This window comes from Chanodichthys erythropterus, chromosome 11 (assembly GCF_024489055.1).
Source record: "Chanodichthys erythropterus isolate Z2021 chromosome 11, ASM2448905v1, whole genome shotgun sequence".
In the NCBI taxonomy this organism is placed as follows: domain Eukaryota; kingdom Metazoa; phylum Chordata; class Actinopteri; order Cypriniformes; family Xenocyprididae; genus Chanodichthys; species Chanodichthys erythropterus.
Genome location: NC_090231.1, coordinates 28,023,811 through 28,049,475, shown reverse-complemented (window position 1 = coordinate 28,049,475; position 25,665 = coordinate 28,023,811). Strand labels below are relative to the sequence as shown.

The 25,665-nt window shown below is 37.4% G+C and overlaps 4 protein-coding genes across 12 annotated transcripts in view; 2 read left to right on the top strand and 2 right to left on the bottom strand.

Annotated features, from left to right (window-relative positions):
- The window catches only part of celf1 (cugbp, Elav-like family member 1), a 41,594-nt gene extending 34,882 nt beyond the window's left edge, over nt 1–6,712 (bottom strand). For 4 of the 9 annotated variants that reach the window (XM_067402244.1, XM_067402242.1, XM_067402249.1 and 1 more), the window contains exons 1-2: nt 6,529–6,711; nt 4,752–4,794 (exon numbers count right to left, since the gene is read on the bottom strand). The gene's annotated coding sequence lies outside the window, so the exon portion shown is untranslated. Of the gene's footprint in view, nt 1–3,274; nt 3,343–4,751; nt 4,795–6,528 lie in introns of all 9 variants that reach the window. The other 5 variants (XM_067402246.1, XM_067402245.1, XM_067402248.1 and 2 more) reach the window with 3 other exon arrangements.
- A 561-nt stretch (nt 6,713–7,273) lies between these two features.
- Nucleotides 7,274–9,923, top strand: ptpmt1 (protein tyrosine phosphatase mitochondrial 1). Its single transcript, XM_067400723.1, has 4 exons — nt 7,274–7,806; nt 7,912–7,992; nt 8,191–8,382; nt 9,263–9,923. Exons 1-4 carry the CDS (start codon nt 7,660–7,662, stop codon nt 9,392–9,394), a joined length of 552 nt encoding a protein of 183 aa, XP_067256824.1. The 5' UTR covers nt 7,274–7,659; the 3' UTR covers nt 9,395–9,923.
- Nucleotides 9,924–12,515: 2,592 nt separating this feature from the next.
- On the top strand, nt 12,516–15,467 carry ndufs3 (NADH:ubiquinone oxidoreductase core subunit S3). The gene is made up of 7 exons (XM_067400686.1): nt 12,516–12,604; nt 13,004–13,060; nt 13,420–13,517; nt 13,632–13,781; nt 14,021–14,146; nt 14,441–14,560; nt 15,214–15,467. The coding sequence occupies exons 1-7, from the start codon at nt 12,550–12,552 to the stop codon at nt 15,373–15,375; spliced, it is 768 nt and encodes a 255-aa protein (XP_067256787.1). The 5' UTR covers nt 12,516–12,549; the 3' UTR covers nt 15,376–15,467.
- Nucleotides 15,468–18,943: 3,476 nt separating this feature from the next.
- Nucleotides 18,944–25,665, bottom strand: c1qtnf4 (C1q and TNF related 4). Its single transcript, XM_067401421.1, has 2 exons — nt 25,614–25,665; nt 18,944–20,094 (listed from the first exon to the last, which is right to left on the bottom strand). The coding sequence occupies exon 2, from the start codon at nt 20,087–20,089 to the stop codon at nt 18,944–18,946; it is 1,146 nt and encodes a 381-aa protein (XP_067257522.1). The 5' UTR covers nt 20,090–20,094; nt 25,614–25,665.

Genomic DNA, 25,665 nt, shown 5'->3' with positions numbered 1-25,665 from the left:
TTAACTGATATAGACCAATCACTAAAGGCACTCACACACTACAAGATAATCAGGCTGATTTTGGGCCCAATTCTCCCCTTCCAACAATCCTAGTTAAAGACCAGATTGTCTTGATTGTTCTACAGATTATCTAATCAGAAAGCTTAGTCATGGGAGACAGAAGCATAACATGACTTCATCAAAAAAAAAAAGAAGTACCCCACAAATTTTCTGTAAAAAACAGTCCGAACACTATTACCGCCATTTCTTCTGGCCCACCGTCCATCATGTGCGTCTAGTGTCTGGGCGGTATACCGGTTCATACCGAATACTGGTATTTATTTTTGTTATGATATGAATTTTGATGATACCGCAATACTGGTATGTGTCGCTTAACCAACGTTAGGAACGCGGCGCAGCCCGTCACTGTTTGAGAGCGTCCCGTTTCACTGTTGCACAGCTGAGATCGCATCACAGCCTATGGTAAGTCCGAAATCACCCCCTAAAGCCTAATTCACAATTCCCTACGTTATCCACTTATATTGTTCACTTGAAAAAGTGAATGAAAACGAGTGAGTAAATTCGGACAGCCGTTGTGTGTAGGTACATCGGCTGTACACTCGTTATTGCGGTGCAATGTGAGATTGAATGAGTGCACTCCATGTCCACTATGGTTTCGGACGCCACTACAAATGGCTGTCCCCACAAATAATACCATATTTGAGGTTATAGGGGGCGATTTCGGATTCAGCCCTTGATTACAGCGGAGAATTCAAACTACACGCGGCGTGCGAGACAGAGCGGCTTCTGCGCGGAGCGCCGTGATGAGATTAACGTTCTCCACATTGATTATACATTATATATATATATACATATATATATATATATATATATATATATATATTAGATATAAACACGCTCGCTTCGGTCTAAGTTTTTTTTTATGAACCCATTTAATATATTCAAGTGCTCTAAACATGAACCAGCAGCGTGTATGCGCACATATTTCATCACGTCTTCTTCAAATGAAATGTCACGTTATGCAAAGGACACTGAACTGTACGTCTGATCACAACCGCGATGACACGATGGGTTATTCTGCTACACAGAAGACGATGTAAGTTAATAAATAGACTGACAATTCAAAGAAGAATGGGCAAACATTTAACTGCTTGATTCTTTCTGTGTTAAACTTACGTGTGTCATTTGTTCAGAGACTGTAGTGCTCTTAAATGTACTGAAAATATAATTAGTTTAAATGTTCTTCCGCGTTTCTCCCTTGTTTTGGCAGTTTGTTGTTATATAGCGTTAGATTTTTAAAATGCTTAAGGTTCCCTCAACTCTTATTTTCTATCTCCATGGTCATATTTTAATATTCATGTGTCTGTAATGAATGTGTTGCAGGTCTGTGTTTGATTGGTTGTTGTCTCCCCACAGCATCATTTTGTGGGGCTTTGTAAACCTGTATTAACTCTAGTGTGGAATTTTTCTACAATATTCACTCATCATGACAGTAAAACAGGGTATTCTAGTCAATCTACTGCAGTATTTCCTCTCTCAATCAGTAGAAAATGTGGTTAAAAGGAACACTCCACTTTTTTTGAAAATAGGCTCATTTTCCAACTCCCCTAGAGTTAAACAGTTGAGTTTTACCGTTTTCGAATCCATTCAGCCGATCTCCGGTTCTGGCAGTACCACTTTTAGCATAGCTTAGCATAGTTCATTCAATCTGATTAGACCGTTAGCATCGCGCTTAAAAATGACCAAAGAGTTTTGATATTTTTCCTATTTAAAACTTGACTTTTCTGTAGTTAAATCGTGTACTAAGACCGACAGAAAATAAAAAGTTGCGATTTTCTAGGCTGATATGGCTAGGAACTATACTCTCATTCAGGCGTAATAATCAAGGAACTTTGCTGCCGTTCCATGGCTGCAGCAGTGCAATGATATTACACAGCACCCGTGAGCCCCTGCTTGCACAGGGAACGTGCCTTGCAACCATGGAGACGTATGTGAGAGACGCTGCGTAATATCATTGCACTGCTGCAGCCATGATACGGCAGCAAAGTTCCTTGATTATTACGCCTGAATGAGAGTATAGTTCCTAGCCATATCAGCCTAGAAAATCGCAACTTTTTATTTTCTGTCGGTCTTAGTACACGATTTAACTACAGAAAAGTCAAGTTTTAAATAGGAAAAATATCAAAACTCTTTGGTCATTTTTAAGCGCGATGCTAACGGTCTAATCAGATTCAATGAACTATGCTAAGCTATGCTAAAAGTGGTACCGCCAGAACCAGAGATCGGCTGAACGGATTCGAAAACTGTAAAACTCAACTGTTTAACTCTAGGGGAGTTGGAAAATGAGCCTATTTTCAAAAAAGTGGAGTGTTCCTTTAACGCCCGGTCATGCATAGGGGAAAAAAATGCCGTCATATACCGTGAAACCGATATAAATTTTGAAAAATACTGCGATATAAATTTTTGTTCATACCGCCCAGCACTGTGTGTGTCTACTCTAGTCACATCTGACTGAGAGATTTTGCAAGATTTCCCATGTTCACAGTAGAGACTCTGGATGTTGGTGACTTCGGAACCAAGTTGGTACTGAAATTTTAAAAATGTGATGCTTTGAGTGCTGTTGAGTGGATTCGTAAACACCTCTGATTGGCCACCGTTCACACACTCATCAGATAGGTCTTTGATTGGCTTCAATGATCAATGCTTCAAAAACGTTGTAAATAGTCATCAATGACGCTCTTCATCGAGTGCTTACAGATACGCATGGGAGCATTTGAAAGCAGGTGTCTATCACGGACCAGTCGGCTACAATAACTGGTTTATTACTGCTTAGCTGAGATTTCGGTTTTTTACTGTTTTTTTTAGAGCTTGACACCAATTTCACGATTTCAATCCATAAACTTGCAAAACAATTACAATACAATCTTGAGTCAATATCAATTCATTTGGATACATATCAGGTCATAAACTAGCTGCATGTTCATTTTTCTCAAGGCAAAAATTCTGTCAACAGGAGCCCTGTCAGCTAGTATTATTATTAAAGGTTAAAATTAACAACTCAAATTAATAATAGTTAACTTGGACATGTAAATCTGCTTTGCGTGTGTAAATACTATGTTTCACAGTGCCGCCTAAACATCTTCGGTGATCGTCGCACAGGTGGGGGTCAGCAGCTATATACAGTGACCTTGTATGGTATGGAGAAAATGTGATTGGTACAGACTGGTCCAATCAAGAGGTTGCAGGTCTTCATTGGTTTAATTAAAACCCATACCTTGTCAATACACGTGCTTGACTTCATGCGGTGCTGAGCAGACCGAATGAATGCCGTGATTGAAAAATCTGTGAAGACACATAATATAAAATATAGTCCCTTCACTACATGCTAGAAGAAAAAAATGTAATGAGATATATGTAACAATATGTTCAAATTACTATTGAAGATGTTTAAATGTATAGAAATAATTATTTAATGGCATTCATTAGCCACATTAGCAGGAGCACAAACAGGAATGTTCCCGACAGGTGCTGCTGACCTCCATGTGGTAAATCCCTCCTGGAGAGCGTTGTCATGATTTAACAGCTGCCACGGTGCGGCAACTGTCTGACATGAACTTACCACAGCGAAATCTGACAGAAGTCAAAGCTAAAGAGCTTTTTGCCTGAAAGCATTAGTATGTTAAGTACAAAATGAAACTGAAGACTTTCAGTGGCTCAGTACAAGTATTTTAGTCCCCTCATGAGTGTCTTAAAGGTAAAGCAGTAGATGATTGATGGCTCCTTTAAAGAGCCTGCACTCTGACACATATCCCTTCCCTCTGTAATGGAGACATAAACCCCCCTGACTTTGCGCTAAGCGCTCAAACTCACGCCTACAATTGCACTCTAGACTCTTCAACCAAACGCTCTTCTGAAAACATGAGCAGATATGAGCAGAGTCTGTTGGAACTGTCAGCCCTCAGTTGCAGATAATGGAGGTGTTGCCATGCAGGACAAAAATCCAACTGCAAAGAACGACCCACTATAGCAGCATCAACTCACAAGTGTGTGTGCGCACTAACAAGTAACCAAGGAAACTGTTTGTCTTCAATTTTGAGCACTAAACACTAAGGAACAGAGAGTTCATTTCATGCAATTTTGCTTCATGCAGCTCTCGAATAGCATGACATAAATTGACAAAAATGGAGGTGCAAAATCCTAAATGACATTGGACCTCCACATGTGTGACTAATACATCATTTATGCCGACATAAACACACTTGACACCAATTATCCAAACGCTAACAGCAAAACATCCAAAAACAGAGAGGACCTGCAGTGTAAGAGTTCTCACATATGACACTGGTGGCTCTCATAACAACTTCAATACTCCAGGAAATACAAGCACTGAACGTCCAAATAGTCTGAGGAAAACAGGCCACAGCTACTAATTTCTAGCACAGAGACCTGAATAGAAACCGAAGTTCAAGGATCAAAATAGTTGCTTTGTTTTACACAGTGAAGTTCTCAACAGGAATGTGATCAGACTTGAAAATAAACTGAAAATAAACTCATTTGCAACCTCTCAAACTAATCTGTTGGCTGAACATTTGTGTGCGCTGTCAGATGGTTCTAGTCAAATCGTGTTCTTCTGAGTGCCAGTCATTTGGAATATGAATACCTACCTTTCCCACATTCACACATTACATTATGATGTCTCACTTAAACAGTCCATTGTAATACATACGAACACAAAAGTGAGATCCACTTACCCTCTCTGTGGCCTTGCTATTCTGAAACGTTGCTCCCGTCAACCTGCAAAAAGAACAGTCGCATGGTTAGACTGCCATTTTTATCAGTAAACATCTGTTGATTCCCAGTATTTTTGGACTTGCTGTCCTTTACCAAGATTATCATGCTGAGAACAACATAGGGGCTAATTTGCAGTCTTTGTGTATTATTTATACTGCCTGTATTAGAGTTGGGTATTTCCCTTAATAATTCACAGAGACAGACAGATCTTACAAGAAAGTCAGATAAAGACTGAACAGGCCTTATATAATGAAATGCAAAAGCAGAATACAAGCATATAGCCTATTGCCCCTGTACATTAAGATAATTTACACTTTCTCATAGTATGTTATATACCAATTGTAGAAAACCATTTATTCGTTGGAGGAAATCAGACATGCCTTCATATCCATTACAACATTATGGCTAAAATATCCCAATAATTTCACCCAACAATCTTAGCTAGGTTAAAGAAACCAAGTTCATTATCAAGCACAGCAGAATTACACAAAAACACCAAAGATCCCATTACATCAATCAAAATGGACCTTCTTCAGCCAGTCTAATTCAATGGCATGTTATTAGCATATTTTGCCCTTTCCATGAAAAGCTTTTACCCACAAGTCTCCCATTCTAGACATAACTCATTGTTTCTATACCAAACTACAACTGAAGGTCGCAATACTGGTAACATAATAAAGCGTCCCCAACAGAGCCAGTCCAGTCCACTGCATTAAACACAGACTAGTCCTGCTATAGGACTATAATGCGGATTTCTCAACTCAAGCTTTACGCATTACACCTATATAAAGGTTTGGCTTGGAAGTGAAAGCACAAGTGTGCACTATGAAGCTCTTATCAAATGATAGTTCACGTGACAGTCCTGAACAGCAGCAGCTTTCTGTTCAGCAATCAGCAGGCCTCTGTGCTCAAACCAGCAGGCCAGATGCAGACTAACACTTCTCACTACATATAACTTTACACATTTTTGTTGACATACTTTGTGGAAACAAGCAAGAACATGAACAACATTCAAATTAAACGATACAAACATAGACACTGAATGTGATGGTCTTAGAAGTACTTTGACGTGTTGTATTTATATTTTATTAACACGTTAGCTTTGAAACAAGCAAGTAAAAATCAGGTAGACATTTTATTCGCAGCAAGTACTCGATGAGTCGCTGGTATAACTTTAGCTGGGATCGATACTTCCTTTAAATGACGCGATTAAAGCACACCGCTGCATGTTACTTGCATAAGTAGCTTCTTAAAAATGGAGAACATGACAGGCCCTATGTGCTTAAAAACACAACACTGCTACTATACTAACACACTTGCTACATTGACATGAATTTAGCCGGGGAGTGACCATGCGTTTTCCAACGGAACCTCTAGTTTCTTAATTTTCAGAGCGATCACAGTTGACAATACATGCGACTCTGAGACCGCACGTGCAACACAGGGAACGACCTGTCCGAGTTCTGCTCATCACCTGCATCTTTTTAATTGCGTTGCATCATTGTTACACTTCACAATGATGCTAAACTTAGCAGAACAGTTACACACGTTTAGATAACTCTTGAAGCAACCGTGCATTTACCTCTGATCAAAACAGCACCTATAAGCGAAATAAGCCCGGTGGGCGCGCGGTAGTCGATCTACTCTTACATAATGACGCATGTTAGCGCGTGCTAGCGACCGTAAACAACCACCAGTTAGCTCGCGCAGCTACAACCGTGAACAATCAACACTTACCCTCGATGCCCCCTTTTTCAAACGAAGGGAACTGAGTAGGTATGTTGTGCTGACACGGGGGAATGATTGTTTTGTGGGATTTGTGAATTAGTAGTTTTCTCTGATTACGTCTTCCCACGACAACCTACTTTCTGGGTGAAAGAGGGACGGTGCAAAATGGCTGTCTTTCCTGCATGCACCATCACATTTATTAAAAGGGGATTGGGGTGGAGCCTCTGTCGAAATGTACTGGGCAAATATGTACTTTTGGACTCAAAACGTTGATAGACGCGACTATAATAACAAATTTTGTTTGTCTTTTATGACAAATTGCCATATAAATACTTAAAACAGTAGTTAGAAGGAATTGTTTGAAACACGCCCCCCTTCTTAAAGAGACAGTTAAACGTTTCTCTCACGTGGTCGCTGGAGTCAATAAAAGCTCAAGAGGTCTGTGTGTGTGACATGGAGATAAACATCAAATGTATGCAACTGACAGACTGGTTAACGTGAATTGTGCTTTTAATGTCTGTGCAGTTGTGTTGGTATTAATATGCGTTTTATTATAGAATGCGTTATATAATGCATTCACAATGGCAAATAACCCTAAGAAAGCACAAATACATTTTATCCACACTGTAAATGTACATTATTAACCACGTCTACAGACGCATCATTGTTCATTGATGTCCATCCATATCCGTGTTTATTCTCAAAGAGGTTTGCATATTATTGCATATTATTACTGTGCACGTGTAACTAACAAGACAGTACAAATTCCTGCTTTTCTCAGTGAAATACTACTGATGCTTATTATTGGCATTTTTAGGTGCATTGCATTTTTTTATATTAATGTAGATGGCTCTTGCAAATGTAGGCCATCCCTTTTATTTTAAGTCTCTTCACTTCACACAAAAATTGTTTCTTCAGTATCAATGGCATCTGATCAATAGCTAAAGATAGGTGTTATATTCCAATCGCTGGATCTATCCAGCAAATTGATCTCCAGAACAGAAGAGGGCAATGTTGAGGATCTGTGGTAGGTGTCGAAGAAAAAAAAACTTAGAGCACGTCTCTTTCATATGCAGTCCTTATGTAGGAGTACGTAGTGCAAACTTCTATGACATGTTTCGTTCTTTTACATGAGGAACGATGTCCAGTGTTCTAGCAAGGATTTTATTTTATCCCACACTCGCTTACAATGTTGTCATGGAAAAGATCACCTCCAGGGAATGGTTTAATCGCGTGGATCCGACTGTCATTCTTGGTGCTCTCCCATTCAGGTCAATGACAGAGGAGGTAAGATTTGACGTTTACTGAGTTTTTGAGAGTTACATATATAATTATATATGTCCAGTCCTATTTCAGGGCTCAGCTAATGCATCTTATCTCATTTCGCTTTAGTTGGTCCAAAATGAGAAAGTAAAAGGAGTCATTACCATGAATGAAGAATATGAAACAAAATATTTTTGCAATTCACCTGAGGTAAGTATCTTGTATATATGTATATGTGTGTGTATGTGTGTGTGTGTATATATATATATATATATATATATATATATATATATATATATATATATATATATATATATATACACACACATACACACACATATACATATAATGTGTATATATATATGTATGTGTGTGTGTATACTCACTGTATATGTATATATGTAACAGGAGTGGCGAGCTGTTGGCGTTGAGCAGATCAGACTCGACACAGTGGACCTGACAGGTGTTCCCACCCTAGAGCACATCCACAAGGGTGTGGAATTTGCCTTGAGACATCGAGAGCAAGGCACTAGTGTCTATATTCACTGCAAGGCCGGCCGCTCACGCAGTGCAACTATTGCAGCTGCATACCTCATCAGGGTGGGTATCAGTCTGTCAACCAAAACCATGAACAATAAAAAAAACCCAGCAGCATCAATACCAAAGCTGTATGTCATATGTCACCACTGTAAACAATATTTGTCTCTGTATGGTTGCACATTTCTTTAGCACTTTCTTTTATGTAGCATTGCACAAGACACAACTGGAATTTTTTTTGTCACAGTATTGTTGGTGGGGAATTTTAGAGGGGGAAAACTGATATATAGGTTAATTCAAGTGATGCTGTTCACTTCTCTACATGAAACCCACATATGCATGCTGAATACAAAGGGACTATTATACTTCAGCTTCACTTCACTTTTTTTTAGGAATAAACCAGAAATAATTTCACTGAGAGACACACAATATATTCTTTATGTGAATTTGTTCCTTCTTAAAACTGTATCAACCAGTTATTTCTGAATATATAGTTATATGCATAGTTATATAAAACATTGAAAAGTAAATCAGTCACATCTAAAGTTAAATGTTAGGAGACTCAAGAGTGTTACAGTCTTTGGAATCTGCATTAGATGTTAACCCAAGGTTATAATTATGTCTTGATTTATAAGGATTTAGGGGAATAAAGAGTGAATAACCCTAAAATAACTACAATTTAAATTTAAAGTAATCGATTTGCAATATATTATATTTTAAAATATGCACACAGTCACTCTTAATCATGTGCCTAATATGGCAAAAACAGCTCTATTCATGTTTATTGTCTCATCACAGTTATGAATTAGCTTACAATAATCACAAAAATGAAAGCCTGTTTCATACTCATTAAAAATTGAGTAGTTTGCATCAATGGATATTATCCCCCTCAGTGTCTATGGAAGTTATGGCCCTGTGTTTAACCTCTATTCTCCTTTCACAGCTACACTGTTGGAGTCCAGAGGAGGCCTGTAAGATGCTGGTCTCAGTCCGGCCTCATGTGCTGATCCGCTCAGCCCAGCTGGAGATGCTGCAGGAGTACTATAAGCAAGTGTGTGCTTCAGAGTCCAGCTAGAAGATACACAGTGTGCAAATGCTGACATTTATGCTGAATCTCATATACTGTACATTGCTAATAAGTTGTTTTTTCTTTGTCAGAGTGCATATTTTGATATATTCGTTTCATTTTTGTACTATACAAAAAAGTAGACTTTAATAATGTCCATCAACAGTTAAATTGTGTGTAAACTCTTGTAATTTCTGTCACCTCAGATGGTTTAGACACTAAATTTCCAAATAATATTAGAACAGATTTGTTTGTTTTTTTTTATCTGGTGATCGGTCTTAGCTGGAATAGAGAGATGTGTACAACTGGTTCTGTACTGACTTATTAATCCATTTGAAATGCATTTTAATTAATATGACAAAACAATGGTATCAGTTCAGTTTAGCTTTATGCCCAGTGGCATGTAGAGCAGTAACAAAGATTCACCACTTCTGTCTCACTTTTTTGGGCCAGCTTCTGAATGGTACCCCAGGTGTGGTTCAGGCCAGGGCCTTCAGTCCTGCTTCCACTGTTCGGCGCCAGGTGTTCTTGGGTCTTCCTCTCTTTTGTTTACCCTGTGGTGTCCAGAAGAGGACAATCTTGTTGTCATCTTGTTCCCTCCGGATGACATGTCCAGTCTTTCTCTATTGCCTCTTCATACTTTCTTGCTTGCACTAGGCAAGTAGTTGTTGGTTAGAGACGGTTTTGGGCCAGAAGATTTGCAGAATTATCCGGAGGTTCACTGTCATTCTCCAACATTCAGAGCCATAAAGTAGACTGGAAAGGACACAGCTCTGGTACAGTCTCAGGTTAGTGTGGGTGCTGTATTGTGAGGACCTCCACAAATTGTTCTACATACTAAACCCTTGCTGAGACGTTTCTTGAAGATATTTTCTGGTCTATTTAGTGAAATATGTGATCAGTGTTTTAACCCTAGAGGGCCTACTGTATCATATTTGTTACATGAGTTTCTTATGCTTCTGAATTATTGATATGATCAAAACATTGCCACCATTGCAACATACACATAAAAAACAGTACAATTAAACATTACAATAAAAAAAAATTAAAAAGAAAATTAAAAAATGCTATAAAAATGCAACATAGTAAAATACAATCACTAAAGTACGGTAATTAAAAAAACCTAACTGCAGCAGGGATAAAAGACCTAAATCGCTCAGTAAAACACTGAGGCATTACTAATCTCTCACTAAATGAGCTTTTAAGTCCACTAAAAATACTATATAGTTGATGACCTTCATAACAGAATCATTTTCAGTTTTGCCCTTGTTCTCTTTTCAACAGTGACCTCAAATGTATCTGGAGGAAGGCCAGTAACTGAACCAGCCAATTTTATTAATAATCCTGTTATTGTCATCCACAGTAATACTACATCCCCAAGAGCACTGCATAAAACAAAACACTGGCCAGATTCCCTGATAAAAGAGATAAAGAAGCTTCTTACTAATACCATAGGATCTTAAATTCCTCAAAAAGAATAATCTGGATTTTGCCTTCTTGAACACAGACACACTATTCTTCTTCCAGTTTAATTTACTGTCCAAATGGACACCAATATATTTATAAGACTGAACTGAATTTATAAGACCTTTAATTGTCACAGGTAATACCGCTTCTTAATTTCTTCTAAAATCAATAATCAACTCCTTGGTGTTCTCTACATTCAATTTTATAAGTAAGTTAGTTTATTTTATGCCTTCTGCCCTTTGATTGATAGTTCGTACTTTTTTAAAGTAAAAGGGCTTTTTGTATAAATCTATAATTGTCCACCTTCAGGTGGTGCAACTGCTAGTGTTTAAAGGATTAGTTCACTTTCAAATAATTTAATATAATTTGATAATTTACTCACCCCCATGTCATCCAAGATGTCTTATGTTTTTGATGAAAACATTCCAGGATTTTTCTCCATATAGTGGATTTCACTGGGCACCAAACGGTTGAAGGTCAAAATTACAGTTTCATTGCAGCTTCAAAGGGCTTTAAACGATACCAGATGAGGAATAAAGGTCTTATCTAGCGAAACGATCGGTCATTTTCAAAAAAAAAATACAAATGTATATGCTTTATAAACACAAATGATCACCTTCCAAGTGGTTCCGCCAAAACCGCAGTTATTGTACTTACGGAAGAAACTTATGCAGCGCCAGTTCCATTTTTTTCCTGTAAGTAGAATATGGAAGGCGTAGAACATACAGCGTAAGCTTTTTGAAGTATCCGAAAGTGCGGTTTTGGCAGAACCACTTGGAAGGTGATCATTTGTGTTTATAAAGCATATACAGTTGTATTTTTTTCGAAAATGACTGATTGTTTCGCTAGATAAGACCTTTATTCCTCGTCTGGTATCATTTAAAGCCCTTTGAAGCTGCGCTGAAACTGTAATTTTGACCTTCAACAATTTGGAGGCCATTGAAGTCCATTATAAGGAGAATAATCCTGGAATGTTTTCATCAAAAACCTTAATTTCTTTTCGACTGAAGAAAGAAGGACATGAACATCTTGGATGACATGGGGGTGAGTAAATTATCAGGAACATTTTATTTGAAAGTAAACTAATCCTTTAAGATGAACATTTACTGGACTGAAGCAACTTAAGTTTACCTGATTATCCATACATCATTTTTTAGAAAAATAATGTTAAAGTGTATGTATCATCAAATATGATACAACAAGCTTTTGAGGAACGTTTATTGCATTGCATTGCATTTTACAACGCTTTGATCAAAATACTTATTTTTGGGAGTTGCAACTGGTATTTATATGTGTTTTATCTAAGTCTGTTATACTGTTGTGCTAAAAATCTCAATGGTTTACATTACAAACCATCAGAATTTCATCATACATTTTAGCCAAACAACTGCACTAAATTACATAGGCCTATTTGTGTTCAGGTTTAGCCTCTGAAAAAAGATGTTTCTTTCTTCCTCGTGAGCTATGGGCCATAAAAGCCTGATGTATGAAATATGATTTTAAAAAAAACATACAAATTTATATTTTGTCTAAGGGTTCAATAAATTGTTCGATTCGACTATTACGTCGCATGTCAGGCTTACAGGGTTAATGGCCTCTAATGTTGCGCCTGAAGATGGCAGCAGCGCACTGCCAAATGCACCTGTAACTTCAGCATCAGCAAATCGCGCGAGAAAGGACGCGGTGAGGGAGAAAAGATGGCGGCCTCCTTGGTTAGATTTGTCCGCTGCGGTTTTGGAAGAAGTCTAAACGGTAAGAAATAAACAAGAACAGCACAGACATGTTCAAGATGAACTATTTACTAATTTAACAATTATTGTCACCGTGCAGGACCCAAACAAGCTCCTCTGTGTTTTAGGCTTTTCTTCGCTGTTGACCTTTCCAGTAGCAGACAGTACAAACACATAGAACGCTAATGACAGTCTCGACTGATTGTTATAATCTCAATTAGGCAAATACAGTTTCTCTTATTCGCGAAATTAAGACATCACGCTTCAATTTTTTTTTTTTTTTTTTTTTTTTTGCATTATTTGGAAATCTGTAATCTGTGGTTTGAATTTCATTGGACACAAGCAACCAATTTGGTTCATTTGATGTCTTGATCTGAACTTGACGTAATGACACAATATAATGCATTCATTTTTCTCATAGTGGCTAGACAGAGCGCCGCGATTGTCCAGACAAGAACAACGACAACTGAAACCAGACGTGAGTAACGTTAGATGTGTAGAAGTCTGTCATTGTTGTTAGCGGTGCGTGTTGCTGTATATTAAGTGTCTTTAACTACCTAGTATTTGCATAAAAAAATTGTTAGGTACAATGTTATGATGTTCATCTTGTATTGGTGAGATACAGTTATGGTTGGGGACACGTGTAGTGGTGTGGGTTAAAGTCTAAACTGTGTAAATGTATATGTAATTACAGAAAAAAAATTACAGCTAGTAATTTTCAAATTTAACATGCATGTACACAATAAGTGCATTGTATATAATGATTATTTTAAATGTTAGTAGTAGTTAAAGCCATTTAAGTATAAAGTGTGGGACTAAATGTCTTTTTTGCATTAGCTACTGTAAGGCCCAAGGATCCAGTCACCCACACTCAGCTTTCAGAGTTTGGTGAATACATTGCAGAGATTCTCCCCAAATATGTGCAACAAGTTCAGGTCAGTTATTCACATGTTTATCTTTTTCAGATGACAGATCAGTATTGTATATTAAAGTTGCACTCTGCAATTCCTCAAAATGGCTCTATTTACAGCCTTTTGTTTGAATCCTAGGTCACCTGCTTTAATGAGCTGGAGGTAATGATCCACCCAGAAGGAATTGTACCTGTTCTCACCTTCTTGAAAGATCACACAAACGCTCAGTTCAACAACATGACTGACCTGACAGCTGTGGACGTCCCTACAAGGCATTATCGCTTTGAGGTGAGCATGCTCAACTCAACTATGAAATGTCCATAAAATATTATATTGATTTTGTGTTTTAAACAAGTTAGTTTATTTTAATAGAATTAACTGAAATAATTTTAAAAAATAAATAAAAGTACTGCACATAATATGCATACCGTACTTTGGTAGCCTGCATGGTGAAAGTTATTGGCATTGGAAATACACATCGATCAGAATCAGCACAAAGGATTGATGATCCAATTTTTCCTTTTCAGATTGTGTATAATCTGCTGTCTCTGCGCTATAACTCTCGTATCCGAGTGAAGACCTACACTGATGAGCTGTCTCCCCTTGACTCCTCTGTGTCTGTGCACCAGGCAGCTAACTGGTATGAGAGAGAGGTATGCATCTCACTGAGGTTTCATGAACAAGTTTTGACAATTGTATATTTCAGACTGCAAAATGGATGTCTGTTTGGTCTAGCATATGCTCAGGCACAACAAGCTGCAGTGCTCATGCAGTAAAGCCTCTGAGCTACTTCCCACCTGCTATGACTGTGAATGAGGGAGCCTTGTGGGTTGTCAATGGTCCATGAGATCATGTATCATAGCTGTGGTTGCATCCAGATATTAAGTTTGTTTTGTCAAATTTTAGAGACCGTGTTGTTTCACTCTGAAATGAATGTTTCATTACAGATTTGGGACATGTATGGAGTTTTCTTCGCAAACCATCCAGATCTGAGACGCATCTTAACAGATTATGGATTCGAAGGTCATCCATTCAGGAAAGACTTTCCTTTGTCTGGATATGTGGAGGTAAATGCACTAAATATGAAGTCAAGTCTGTTACTCTCTAGTGATTGCCACCTCTCCTCCTCAGAAATGTTTTTCATAGTTACACAACCATTTAAAAGTTGGTGTCAGTAAGATTTTTTTTTCAAAGAAATTAATACTTTTATTCAGCAAGGATACATTAAATTGATCAAAAGTGACAGTAAAGACATTTATAATGTGACAAATGAGTTCTGTTTCAAATAAACACTGTTCTTTTGAACTTTATATTCACCAAATAATTATTTATCATGATTTCCACAAAAATATTAAGCATTCAATATTATTGAAAATATTAAGAAATGTTCATTAGGCATCAAATCAGCATATTAGAATTATTTCTGAAGGATCATGTGACACTGAAGACTGGATTAATGATGCTGAAAATTCAGCTTTTCCATCACAGGAAAAAAGAAAACATTAAAAGGAAACACTTTTTAAATGGTCATATTTCACAATATTACCGTTTTTACTGTGGTAATCATAAGAGTCTCAGTAAAATAAAATAAAAAGTAACCTCAAACTTTTAAATGACAGTCCATGTTTAAAGGCACAGAGCAATTACACAATTTTAAACATTCCTTTAAAGGGGTGTGGATTCAATTTTGTTGAGTTATTTTCTTCTTCTCTTTTCTCAGGTGCGTTATGATGATGAAGTGAAGCGGGTTGTGGCTGAACCTGTCGAGCTCTCTCAGGAGTTCCGTAAGTTTGACTTGAACAGTCCATGGGAAGCATTCCCAGCATACAGGGAGCCCAAAGATGCACCCAAGCTGGAGTCTGGGGACAAACCAGCAAAGTAACCCTCCCTCTGTGCTGTGACCCTTCAGAGCTGTAATCATCAGAACATATTTATGTAAATAAGACCCTGTGCTACAACTGAATAAAACAATGAAACGACTCCTGTTTCTGCATCTCATTTCTTATTTATAAATGTCTTCTTTTTTTGTAATAACACAGGTTAAAACTTTTAGTTTTGATAGTTGTATCTGTATACAAAACAGACTCGCACATATAAAAATAAGCTCTTTTTAAAACTCTGAATTTTCAGGATTATGTTTTTATACTACAATTGTAAGAGGTGTGTGTGTGTGAAGTAAATGTTTTGTGATAACACTCTTTGGTTGTTTAATTGAAAAAGACTGGCAAAAATAACACAGTAAATGTATAACACTGATACATTTCAGGCATTCTAAGGAAAAGGTATTTTAGTGCGTGTATAAATAATGCACAAATTAAAGTCTTAAGTTCACTGATGTCTGATAACTGTTTTCTCGTTTCTTATTTTTGTAATTCAGCAGTTAAATGTGCATATAGCCAAATGCCAAAAGGTTTTAGATACCTCAGTTACCTCTACAAAAGATAATATTGAGATACAGTCATATTGATGGCATATTTCCAAAAAGATCTTTATCTGCAAAATTAAGAGTTTTAGCCACAAAATTGTTTAACTGCCATTCAGTAATGTTGCTCAGAGCAAAGTTATAGGTATAAAAATGTCTTAATTAACTGTGGCTTTTCCATTTATCAATCTCATTATAATTTGTGGTAAGTCAGCTGTCTGCTGCTTGTGTGTTCTCCCATTCCCCCATGAGTGGGGTTCTGCACTTCAAAAAATGCTTTTTGTCAAAATATCTTAAAAGTTCAAGAATCAAGAAGCATTGTCTTGACAATTTTTTTTTCTTGTTTTCAGGAAAAATAAGCCAATAGTTTTTCCTTGAAAGAAGCTAAATCTGCCAATTTGGTAAGAAAAATAATCTTATTTCAAATCAAAAATAAGATATATAATCTTGTTTTCAGTTTGGATTAAGATTATTTTGCTTACCCCATTGGCAGATTATTTTGCTTGTTTTAAGGAAAAACTCACTTAATTTTGACTTATTTTTCTTAAAAACAAGAAAATATTTTTACTTGTCAAGAAAATGCTTCTTGATCTAAGAATTTTTAGATATTTGGACTGGAAAAAACAAAAATTCTAAGAACAGTATTTTTGCAGTGTGCTGCAGTCATCATCTCTGGCATTTATGTTTGCTTTATTGTGTGTGTGTGTGTGTGTGTGTGTGTGTGTGTATGTATATATGTATATATGTATATATATATATATATATATATATACACATACACACACACACACAGGCCATTTGGTCCTAACAGTTATTACTTCACACTTTAACCTACAAATTTTGTTTTTTAAAACATTAGTCTTTATAAATATATTGCTCTCAAGTTTTTGCCTAATTTTTTCCATGTTCCAAGAAGACAATTTCAACATTTATGAAAGTATTTCTTATTTAAGAACATTCATTCATGGTTGAAAAACTTATTTCCCATCTTCCAAATTTTGCCTGTTAGTAGAAATTATAGTCTAGTGTTCTTTTTGAAGCATTGTACACTTAGAAATTTCAAAATATCATTTGGTCATATTTGAATTGAAAAGTTTTCCCAAATTAGAGGGGAAAATGTCAGTTTTTCAGTCAGACTCAAGTCTGGTCACTGACAAGGTCATTCTAGAATAGAAACCCTCTTTTCTCCCAAGCCATTCCTTCATAGTTTTTGCTGTATGTTATTCCAACACCATGTCGATACAAAATGTAATTATCTGGGTTTTTCTGTTTATGGTTTGCACCAAACAGTGATTCACTTTCAGGCTTTTTATAACTTTAATAAAAAAAAAAAAACACCTTAAAGTTCCCCAGGCATCTTCTTTATCCTCATAACAGAACAATAATCTGATCGGCTATTTGACTGTGACATTCATAGAGAAATCAAGCTCATCTGGATTCAAAAAGAACACACTGTTATCGCTTAAGATAATTAAGTACCTCTGCAGATTTAAGTTGTTGAAATATATGTTTTTTAGAAATGATTTTTAAACAATTACTTGAGTCAGATTTGACTGATTCTAAAGATATTTGAATACTTTATTTCAAGAATCATTGTACAGGATAAGTTATAATTGTTAGGAGTGACAACACTGTCGTTAAATATTGACACTAATAAAGAAAATACAAGACAAAAGAAACAGTTTACATTCAGAGCTTTTATTTGGCTTTCTTCTGAGGACTGGCTTCTTCCAAAATAAGAATCCAGCACACACTGAAACCACCTTTACGTTACTTAACAAAGTAGATCATACTACACTTACAGAAAAGTACATAAGACCAGGCAAAAAATTAGAAATGCAAACATTCACTTATATAGAAATGGATAAAAAACACAAAAGTATTTACATTTTGGAATTGTGCACTTCATATGCTTTGTCACTTAAATAAATCTGTATGGCCATATGCACACAACAGCATAAATCAGAAGAATTATATAAACTGATTAATATCTTTGATATTATTTTTCCCCAAAATATAAACATCAATATTTGTTGTACAATTTTTCAAAACCATTAGCATCAGTTGGTGTACAGTACATGTATTTGGCAGTGAAAAAAATCATTGTTCCTTTAGAAGCTGTCAGCCTGCATTCAGCAGTTTCTGGCCATATAGTGAATTTACAGAAGTGATCCTCAGTTTAAATGTGTAGTGCTGTTCCAAAGCCAGACTGATTATTGACTAACTATATGAATTATGGTTTATTGGAAGGCCAATGCTGTCATCATTGTTTTTGTGTGTGTGCATGCACGTGCCATGAACACTGATTTTACACTGAAAATAATGAATGAAAAAGCAGAAGATGGAGTTCTCGTGCAAAAGCTTAAAAGACAACACAGTTTCTTATTTGAAATATGCATGCATTTAATAATTTTATTCAGTTTGAGAGATTATGAAACACAGTTTTGAGTTATCTAATGAATTGCCTCTGCAGAGATAGGTGCTTAGTGCTAAGAGATTAATTCTTAGTGCTAAAAATTTCAGATTATTTTATTTTGTATTAATATCTTTACAAATGATTTATATTAATTTAAAGTGTCATGTTTGTATTTTTAATCATATTGTCGTGAAAACTCAGCATCCGAGGTCTTAAAGTCACCATGAAATCATAATTGACAATTCTTATTGTATGGAATGTTGCAGTCTTTATTATAAATCAATTCCAGATGGACAACAGGGAAGAAAAACATCACAAATTCCATTTCATAGCAACTTTAGGGATGCTGAGTAGGCCTTGTTTAACCAATGTGTTATAGGTGCTGCTTGCTTGACTCAGTCATTTCTTCCTAAAGCAGATAAACAGAATAAAAACAAAAGCTTCAGAGATTTTGTAATAAGGAATCTGAAGAAGCAAACCACAAGAGTTATGGCATACAGTCTCTAGAGTGTAGAAGATTGTGTGTAGGGAACTCACACTTTTCCACACAAACGCTCCTCCAAAACCTTACACTTCCTAAAGACCCACAAACAGACTGGCTCCTTGACTGGCCTACAATGTCTTATCCTGTTTCTGCTGCTGCGGAGGGCTTTGGTGGAGCTCAGGATACACCAGGAAGCCAGTGAAAGTGATATACTTGGCGTGATTACTGTAAGCACCAAATCCATCCCTCTGGTGGCTGTAGAGCCAGACAGTATCTCCATCCTGCAGTGACAACATCAGACTCTGGCTCTGCAGGGCCTTCTCAGTGTCGCTGTCATCGTAGATCATGGTCTGTACCTCCAAATGGTTCTTCATCAGCTTCACTGACAGGGTCTTATGGGGCAGCTTGCCAGCATTGAAGGAGAAGTAATAGGCTCCTGGTACACTGCATTTGAATATACCAGAGCTTAAGTTGAAGTTGTTGCCGATGTTGACAAACTCAGTGTCAAAGATGATGGGCTGGTGCTCAGGGTAACCTTGATCCACTCCCACAATACTCTGAGTGCGGCCCACTGAGAATGCTGACCTCTGGTCGTCGTCTTCCTCCTCTTCATTTCTCCCGTCCTCCTCTTTTATCTCTTCATCCCTTCTCTCTTCTTTCATACCCACAACAGTGTCTTTGGTAATCGTATTTTCACGCTCAGACAGTAAGTGATCGCTGATTTTCGGTGGTTGATGATCACTGCCATGAACTTTGTGTGTAGGCTCTTGGTAGCCATACAGATCAGGGTATATCAGGTAACCGTTGAAGGTGGTGTAATGACCAGTGTTGCTGTAGATAGCATAGCGAGGGTCTCCATGAAGACGAAGCCAGACGGTGTCTCCGAAATCAAGCTGCAGCATGGCGCTCTGGCTCTGCACTTTCCGCTCTTCTCCGGCGTTCTCGTCGTACACGATCGCCTGAACCTCATTGCGGTTCTTCATCAGCATGACCGACAGGTCTCGGCGTGGGAACTTCCCCACTGTGAAAGAAAAATAGTATGCGCCTGGAATCCTGCAGCGGAATAAGCCTGCCTTTGGATCGAAATCGCCACCAATGTTGACGTACACCTTGTCAAAGGTGATGACCATCTTCGGCCCTCCCTCCATGCTGCTGGTACGTGCCACAGAGAACGCGGACCGCAGCTCCACCGCATCAGACATGCGGGCGAATGCCCATGTGGTGGTCACATGACACAGCACACACAGTAGCAGAGGCCTGGTACCAGGCAGCATTGTAACTGCAAAGGGAACAAAGAATAATAAAACAGCTCTGTTAAGTATCATCAACCGAAGCCGTTAACATAAACAAAAACTGTTGAACACTCTTATTTAAATGATCACTTTCAGTTAAGCTTGCAAATGATAGCTGCTGTTTGTTACCAACACATGAGCTTGGAAAAAAAGAGCAATCATTATGCATACAAGTGCCAGTGGGAGGTGGGATCAAAACAGAACAGATCAGTGCCTTTAGTAGATACAGTGGGATGAGAGCTTTATTATCAGACCCTCTCTCTTTTCCCCTGAGATAAGCAGTAATAGGATACACACTGGATCAGCAGAACACTGGAGGTGACAGAACACTGTGACTGAAATTTTCAGATCATTTCTGCATAGCTTTCGGGGGTCTCATCCCCAAATACCCATCTTATAGTGCATCTAATATCATGGCGAACAAAACAAGAGGACTACAAGAACATGTGGGTATTAAAATGCACTTCTGAAGCATTTTTATTTAAATCAGGAGAGCTGCTGTGAAATGACCCCATTTGTTGTGATTCATCAAATGATTCATATTAAATGCTATGAAGGGTTGGATAGTGATTGTTATAGATATGCACATAGACTGCAAAAAAAAAGCAAGAAAAAAAAGCACCTCATATTGTGACGCAGATACCTCCAGCCCTCCATTCGCTGAACTACGCCCCATTGGAGCGTGTGCCTGGGGGGAGAGCTGTGTATATGGGATACTGCATGACACCTGCGACTACTGTGTCTATACACTACAGTTAAAAAACCTTCATAACATTTCTCCTCTGTGAAACCAGTTCAACAAATTCAGTGTCCCAGAGATCCATTACAGAGCAACACAGCTGGACTGCCGCTTTCCCTGTTTTACTGGAACAACCATCCCCCACAATCTACAATGCTATATTTCCAAATTTTATTCTATTTAATAGACTTTAACAGCCACAAGACACAGATTATACTGTTGACGGTGCCTCCTGCATGAATTAAGACATGAAACCTTAAAGCAGCGTTTGATTTAAAGATGGATGGATCATCTCATCATCTCTCTGCCACATTGAAATATGAATAAAAATGCAAAAAGGTTTTTGCTTTTAATGAGATCTCCTGAGATGCCAGAGAAGTTGGACTTCTGTTTCACGGGTGGAGCAGTGAGCTAAGCCATGCTAAAAATAGTGTCCTGCTTTCTGTTTGGTATTAGAATAGTTTAAGAATATTCATGTGAAACACACAAGTAAATCTGCATTTGTAGGTGGTTAAGATTTTCCAACAATTGTATTGTCTTAACTGCCCTAAAAGCAATTATATTAAGAAGGATGTTTAAGAAAAATTTTATTTTTGTATGATCGTGATGTGTATCCTTTATCTGTTTCAAACTAAATGGCTTTGTATCGTGTAAATAATTTATGAAATATTCTCGCAATATTTACTACTAATTCCATACTTGTTTAACATTTAATGTTTGTTACAGGATATTAAAATGTACCTGCAGATAAAGTAACAACAAAATATTGTTTTCCTCCTGTTGTTTGATCTCTATTTTTAGCTGAGTGATGCTTTCATGCCCTAACAATTTCAACACAGGGGAGGGAGACATCAATATTTGTCAATGCCTTTCTTGTGTTTTCAGCTACACCTTTTTCTTCACCGAATGCTGAACTGCAACATCCTCTGAGAATACATGGAGTAAACCCTTCAGCTCAGTGAAGCAAAAACAGTGTCTATATGCAACAGCTCAAAAGAGATCAAAAATCCATAAAATGCATTTTAATGCATTTAAAGATTCCCTTATGTTTTCTTATACAAATAATATTTGTATGGTTTTGTTTGGCTCCTTTGAAACATTCACCACTTCCAGGTCCAAAACCATTTTCAGCTGGTTATAGGCTTTGTTAACTTGTGTTTAAAATGTACTTATAATGTAAAACAACCTATGCAGGTCAACTGCTTACAGGCTTAGTAATTAACAACTAGTCTTGGGTCTTGATTTAAGTTACACTTGGTCTCAATCAGTGTTGGGTAAGTTACTTTAAAAAAGTAATTAATTACTATCTACTAATTACATCTTCAACAGTGTAATTATATTACTGTACTAATTACACTCTCTAAAAAAAGGTATTGCATTACTTATTACTAATTACCTTCTAAATCCCATATCAACCTCAACCAGTTGAACAATACAAGAATAGACATGAAACTGGTCTAAAACATAAATTTTACATTTTAACGTTATTTGATGTTAAATCTGCTATTTTTTTTTATAGAATTGTTCTATAATCTATATTTAATGCAATTACATAAGAAGTAACTGTAATTACATTACAGAAAAATTAAGAGTAATCTCTTATTTTACTTTTGCAAGGGAAAAGTAATTATATTATAGTAATGCCAACAATGGTCTCAATGTGTCTCCACAAAATGAACATAAATCTGATTTATTGTTCTGCAATATGGAAATATAACCCACTTCTGTGATGATGCCAATAGCACACAGTCTTAAATTTAAGACACAAAACTCAAAGACTAATTAACATAGGGGGTCAATGTTATTTAGTGTATGAGTTTTTTTGTCTTATTCATAGTGACTCTCTTAAGGCCTGTTCACACCTAGATGAATATTCGGTATGTTCTAATGGTCTGATGTTGTGAAGAAAACTGGTCATCCAATAAGATTTGCACTTTTGGTCGTGTTCCCAGACATGCTTCTGCTACATAAATCTATGAATTGGATAGAAGACTGTAAAAAGCAGAGGAAGATTTTGTGTACCGTGGTAACCAGGGTATTTTTGCTTTTCTGAGTGTGCCACCTAATTGTGAAAGTGTAATTTTGCATTTTCATTTAGACCATCTGCAGTTTTTTAATTTATTGGTCTGAACAGACATATCGCATGGACAAATCGAACTGAATTTTCATGCCAAACATTTGTGTTGGTGTGAACAGGCCTGGTCAATGTTGACGTCAGTCGTGCAGGAGGAGTAAACTTTATATACATAGCCTGAAAAACAAGATGCATTTACAGTTAGCTGACTTGCATTTTGTATATAGGCTCAATGCTTTTTTTCTATGCTTGGTCTTTTCATGATCAGACAGCTATCTTTAGCTGTTTTGAAGTCACCATGAAATTAAAACTGACCATGTTTATTATAAAAGATTTATACATGCACATCATTTTTTTAAAAGTCATGTGTCTTTGTAATCTTTAATCAAAAACATTTACTTTCCCCTCACAAAGACATCTTCTTTCCCCTGATGACGTGAGCACTGACGTAAAAAAAAAAAAACCTCCCCTCCAGCAACCCGTCAGCCATATGAGATTGCAGCAATTAGCAAATGACGATGATCCAACAATCCAATCAATTACTGATGGAAAAAATCAATTCCTACCCTAGGCCTACGTTATTTAATTCAAGAATCCATTTTACTCAGAAATACACCACAATAGAGAAGATAGATGCTGTTTCATGCTAACTTAAAACATGCAGTGACCAAGTGTAAATACATCACAGAGATTGTGCTATAGCATTAATTTGTAAATATACACAGACACCAATGGATTTTTCTCCATGGACTGATACTATGGCCTGTAGCATTCACAAAGCTTTTGCTGAGAGAGGCGATACATTATTGATATTCCAGCCAGTGGATACAATTACTTTTTTCAAGCAAACACTAACATCCATCAACAGGAGCACTAAAGTGATTTAAAGCTAAACATGATTGCAGGTAAAGAGGAGTGGCCCCACACTTGGCCCCAGTTTGCCTGTGAAACTCCACTCAGCAAGTGAAGGGCAGTGTGTGTGACACGACTGTGGTGTTTAATGAAGGTCTGTGGAGTATCGGCATACAGTGAAGAGCACAGTGCCTGTGAGCGTGTGCTCCAGGGCCCAGTTATCTCTTCTCTCTTTCTCTCTCCCTTTCCCTAACAGCCTTTGGTTCTACACTCTGATACTGCTACTTTCACTGAACCATTCAGCCAAAGCCACACACACCCTCTATTCTGACAGCACACTCTAAATCTCAAACACACACAGACAAAATACAGCAGTCTTGTTGGATATAGGTGCAGGGGATAAGAAAAGGATACCGTTTCAATGACAGAAGCAGAACAGGAGAGAGATAAAAGACAAAGTGAGGAACCATTTATATACTGGAACGATGACAGTCACAACTCTGTGAGCGTAATGAGGGCTTGAACCCGACAGCTGGCGCCTCCCGAAACTCCCAGCGACAGACATAATCAGTCATTCTCCACATTTATAGCATTCCATTAGACTAATAAGTGGTTGTAAATTGAACTACTATCAATTTGAATATTTTTCATGCTTCAGTATTTCACTGTGTAATCTGTAGCAGTCAAGTTAAATAAAGTTAGTTAACGGTGCGGCTCGCCTGCTGCCCTATGTGTGTGTGTGTGTGTGTGTGTGTAATCTGTCATCTATGACATGGGTAGCCTAATGACCCAGCGTATGAACAACCTGCTGCCAAACACAACACCTCTTCTGTTAGACTATGATGAAATACGTCACACACAGCCTATCGTTAAAATACATATAAATAATAATGACTCTCACTCAGACTATCATCTTGTTATTCATCTCAATGCCATAAGCAAAAAAATGTACTCTTCTTAACACCACCTTAAAATGAATACAACATACCTGAACAAAATATTTATAGTCATTTTATAAAGCTTAGTCTTAAAATATGTTATATGTTTTGTTTTTTTTCCATTTCCAGTGATTCTCACACAATAAAACAGAATTGACTGAAGGTGTGAATACAAGCGCTTGTGCTCCTTTTTAAATTCTGCCATGGAAACGTGCAATACCCTTCCTCTATCTTAACCTACATGCTAAGATCTATAAATAGGTAAAATGACATTTATTGGGAAGTCGGATAGTCATTTCATACAATTTTAATGAGTTTGTCTGTGTAAATATTCACTTTGACAGGCAGCGGGCAGTTTCTGATTCCGCACACACACATATGCGCAAGCTGAATGGGCTTTTAGTGTCTTCGGGGAAATCTCCCTGGCAGTGCAGATCCGTATCAGATCACTATCAGCAACAAAGAGCCTCTCTCTGTCTGTCCCTCGGTCACGATGTCCCGAGGTGATGTGGATATGAGCGCAGAGAGCGTATGACCTGGCTTTGTTAGTATCAACCCCACGTGTGCTGTTTTCAAAGCGTTCAGCCAAAGGTTTCCCTCTGTTGCAGCTCTGCTCTCTGCTATGTTCAATAATAGCAATGTCAGCATCAGATAGAACCAGAGAGCATCATCACAGAAGTAGATCAATTCCCCTCATCTCATATTGGCATAAAATGACAGTGACAAACCAGGACAACTGCAGCGCAGAGAGGTCCAAGACGGATCGTATAAGTTTGCACCTCTGATAGAGTGTTTGCGTCGATCAGATAAAAGACGAATACAAAACGGCAGGGTGCGATAGCCACTGCATCACAAGATAGAGACGGATAAAGAGAGACCACATCCTCATGCAATTGTGCTTACCTGTGCACTCGGATCTGCAGGAAGCGGTCTTGAAGTTCTCTCGGTGGACTGA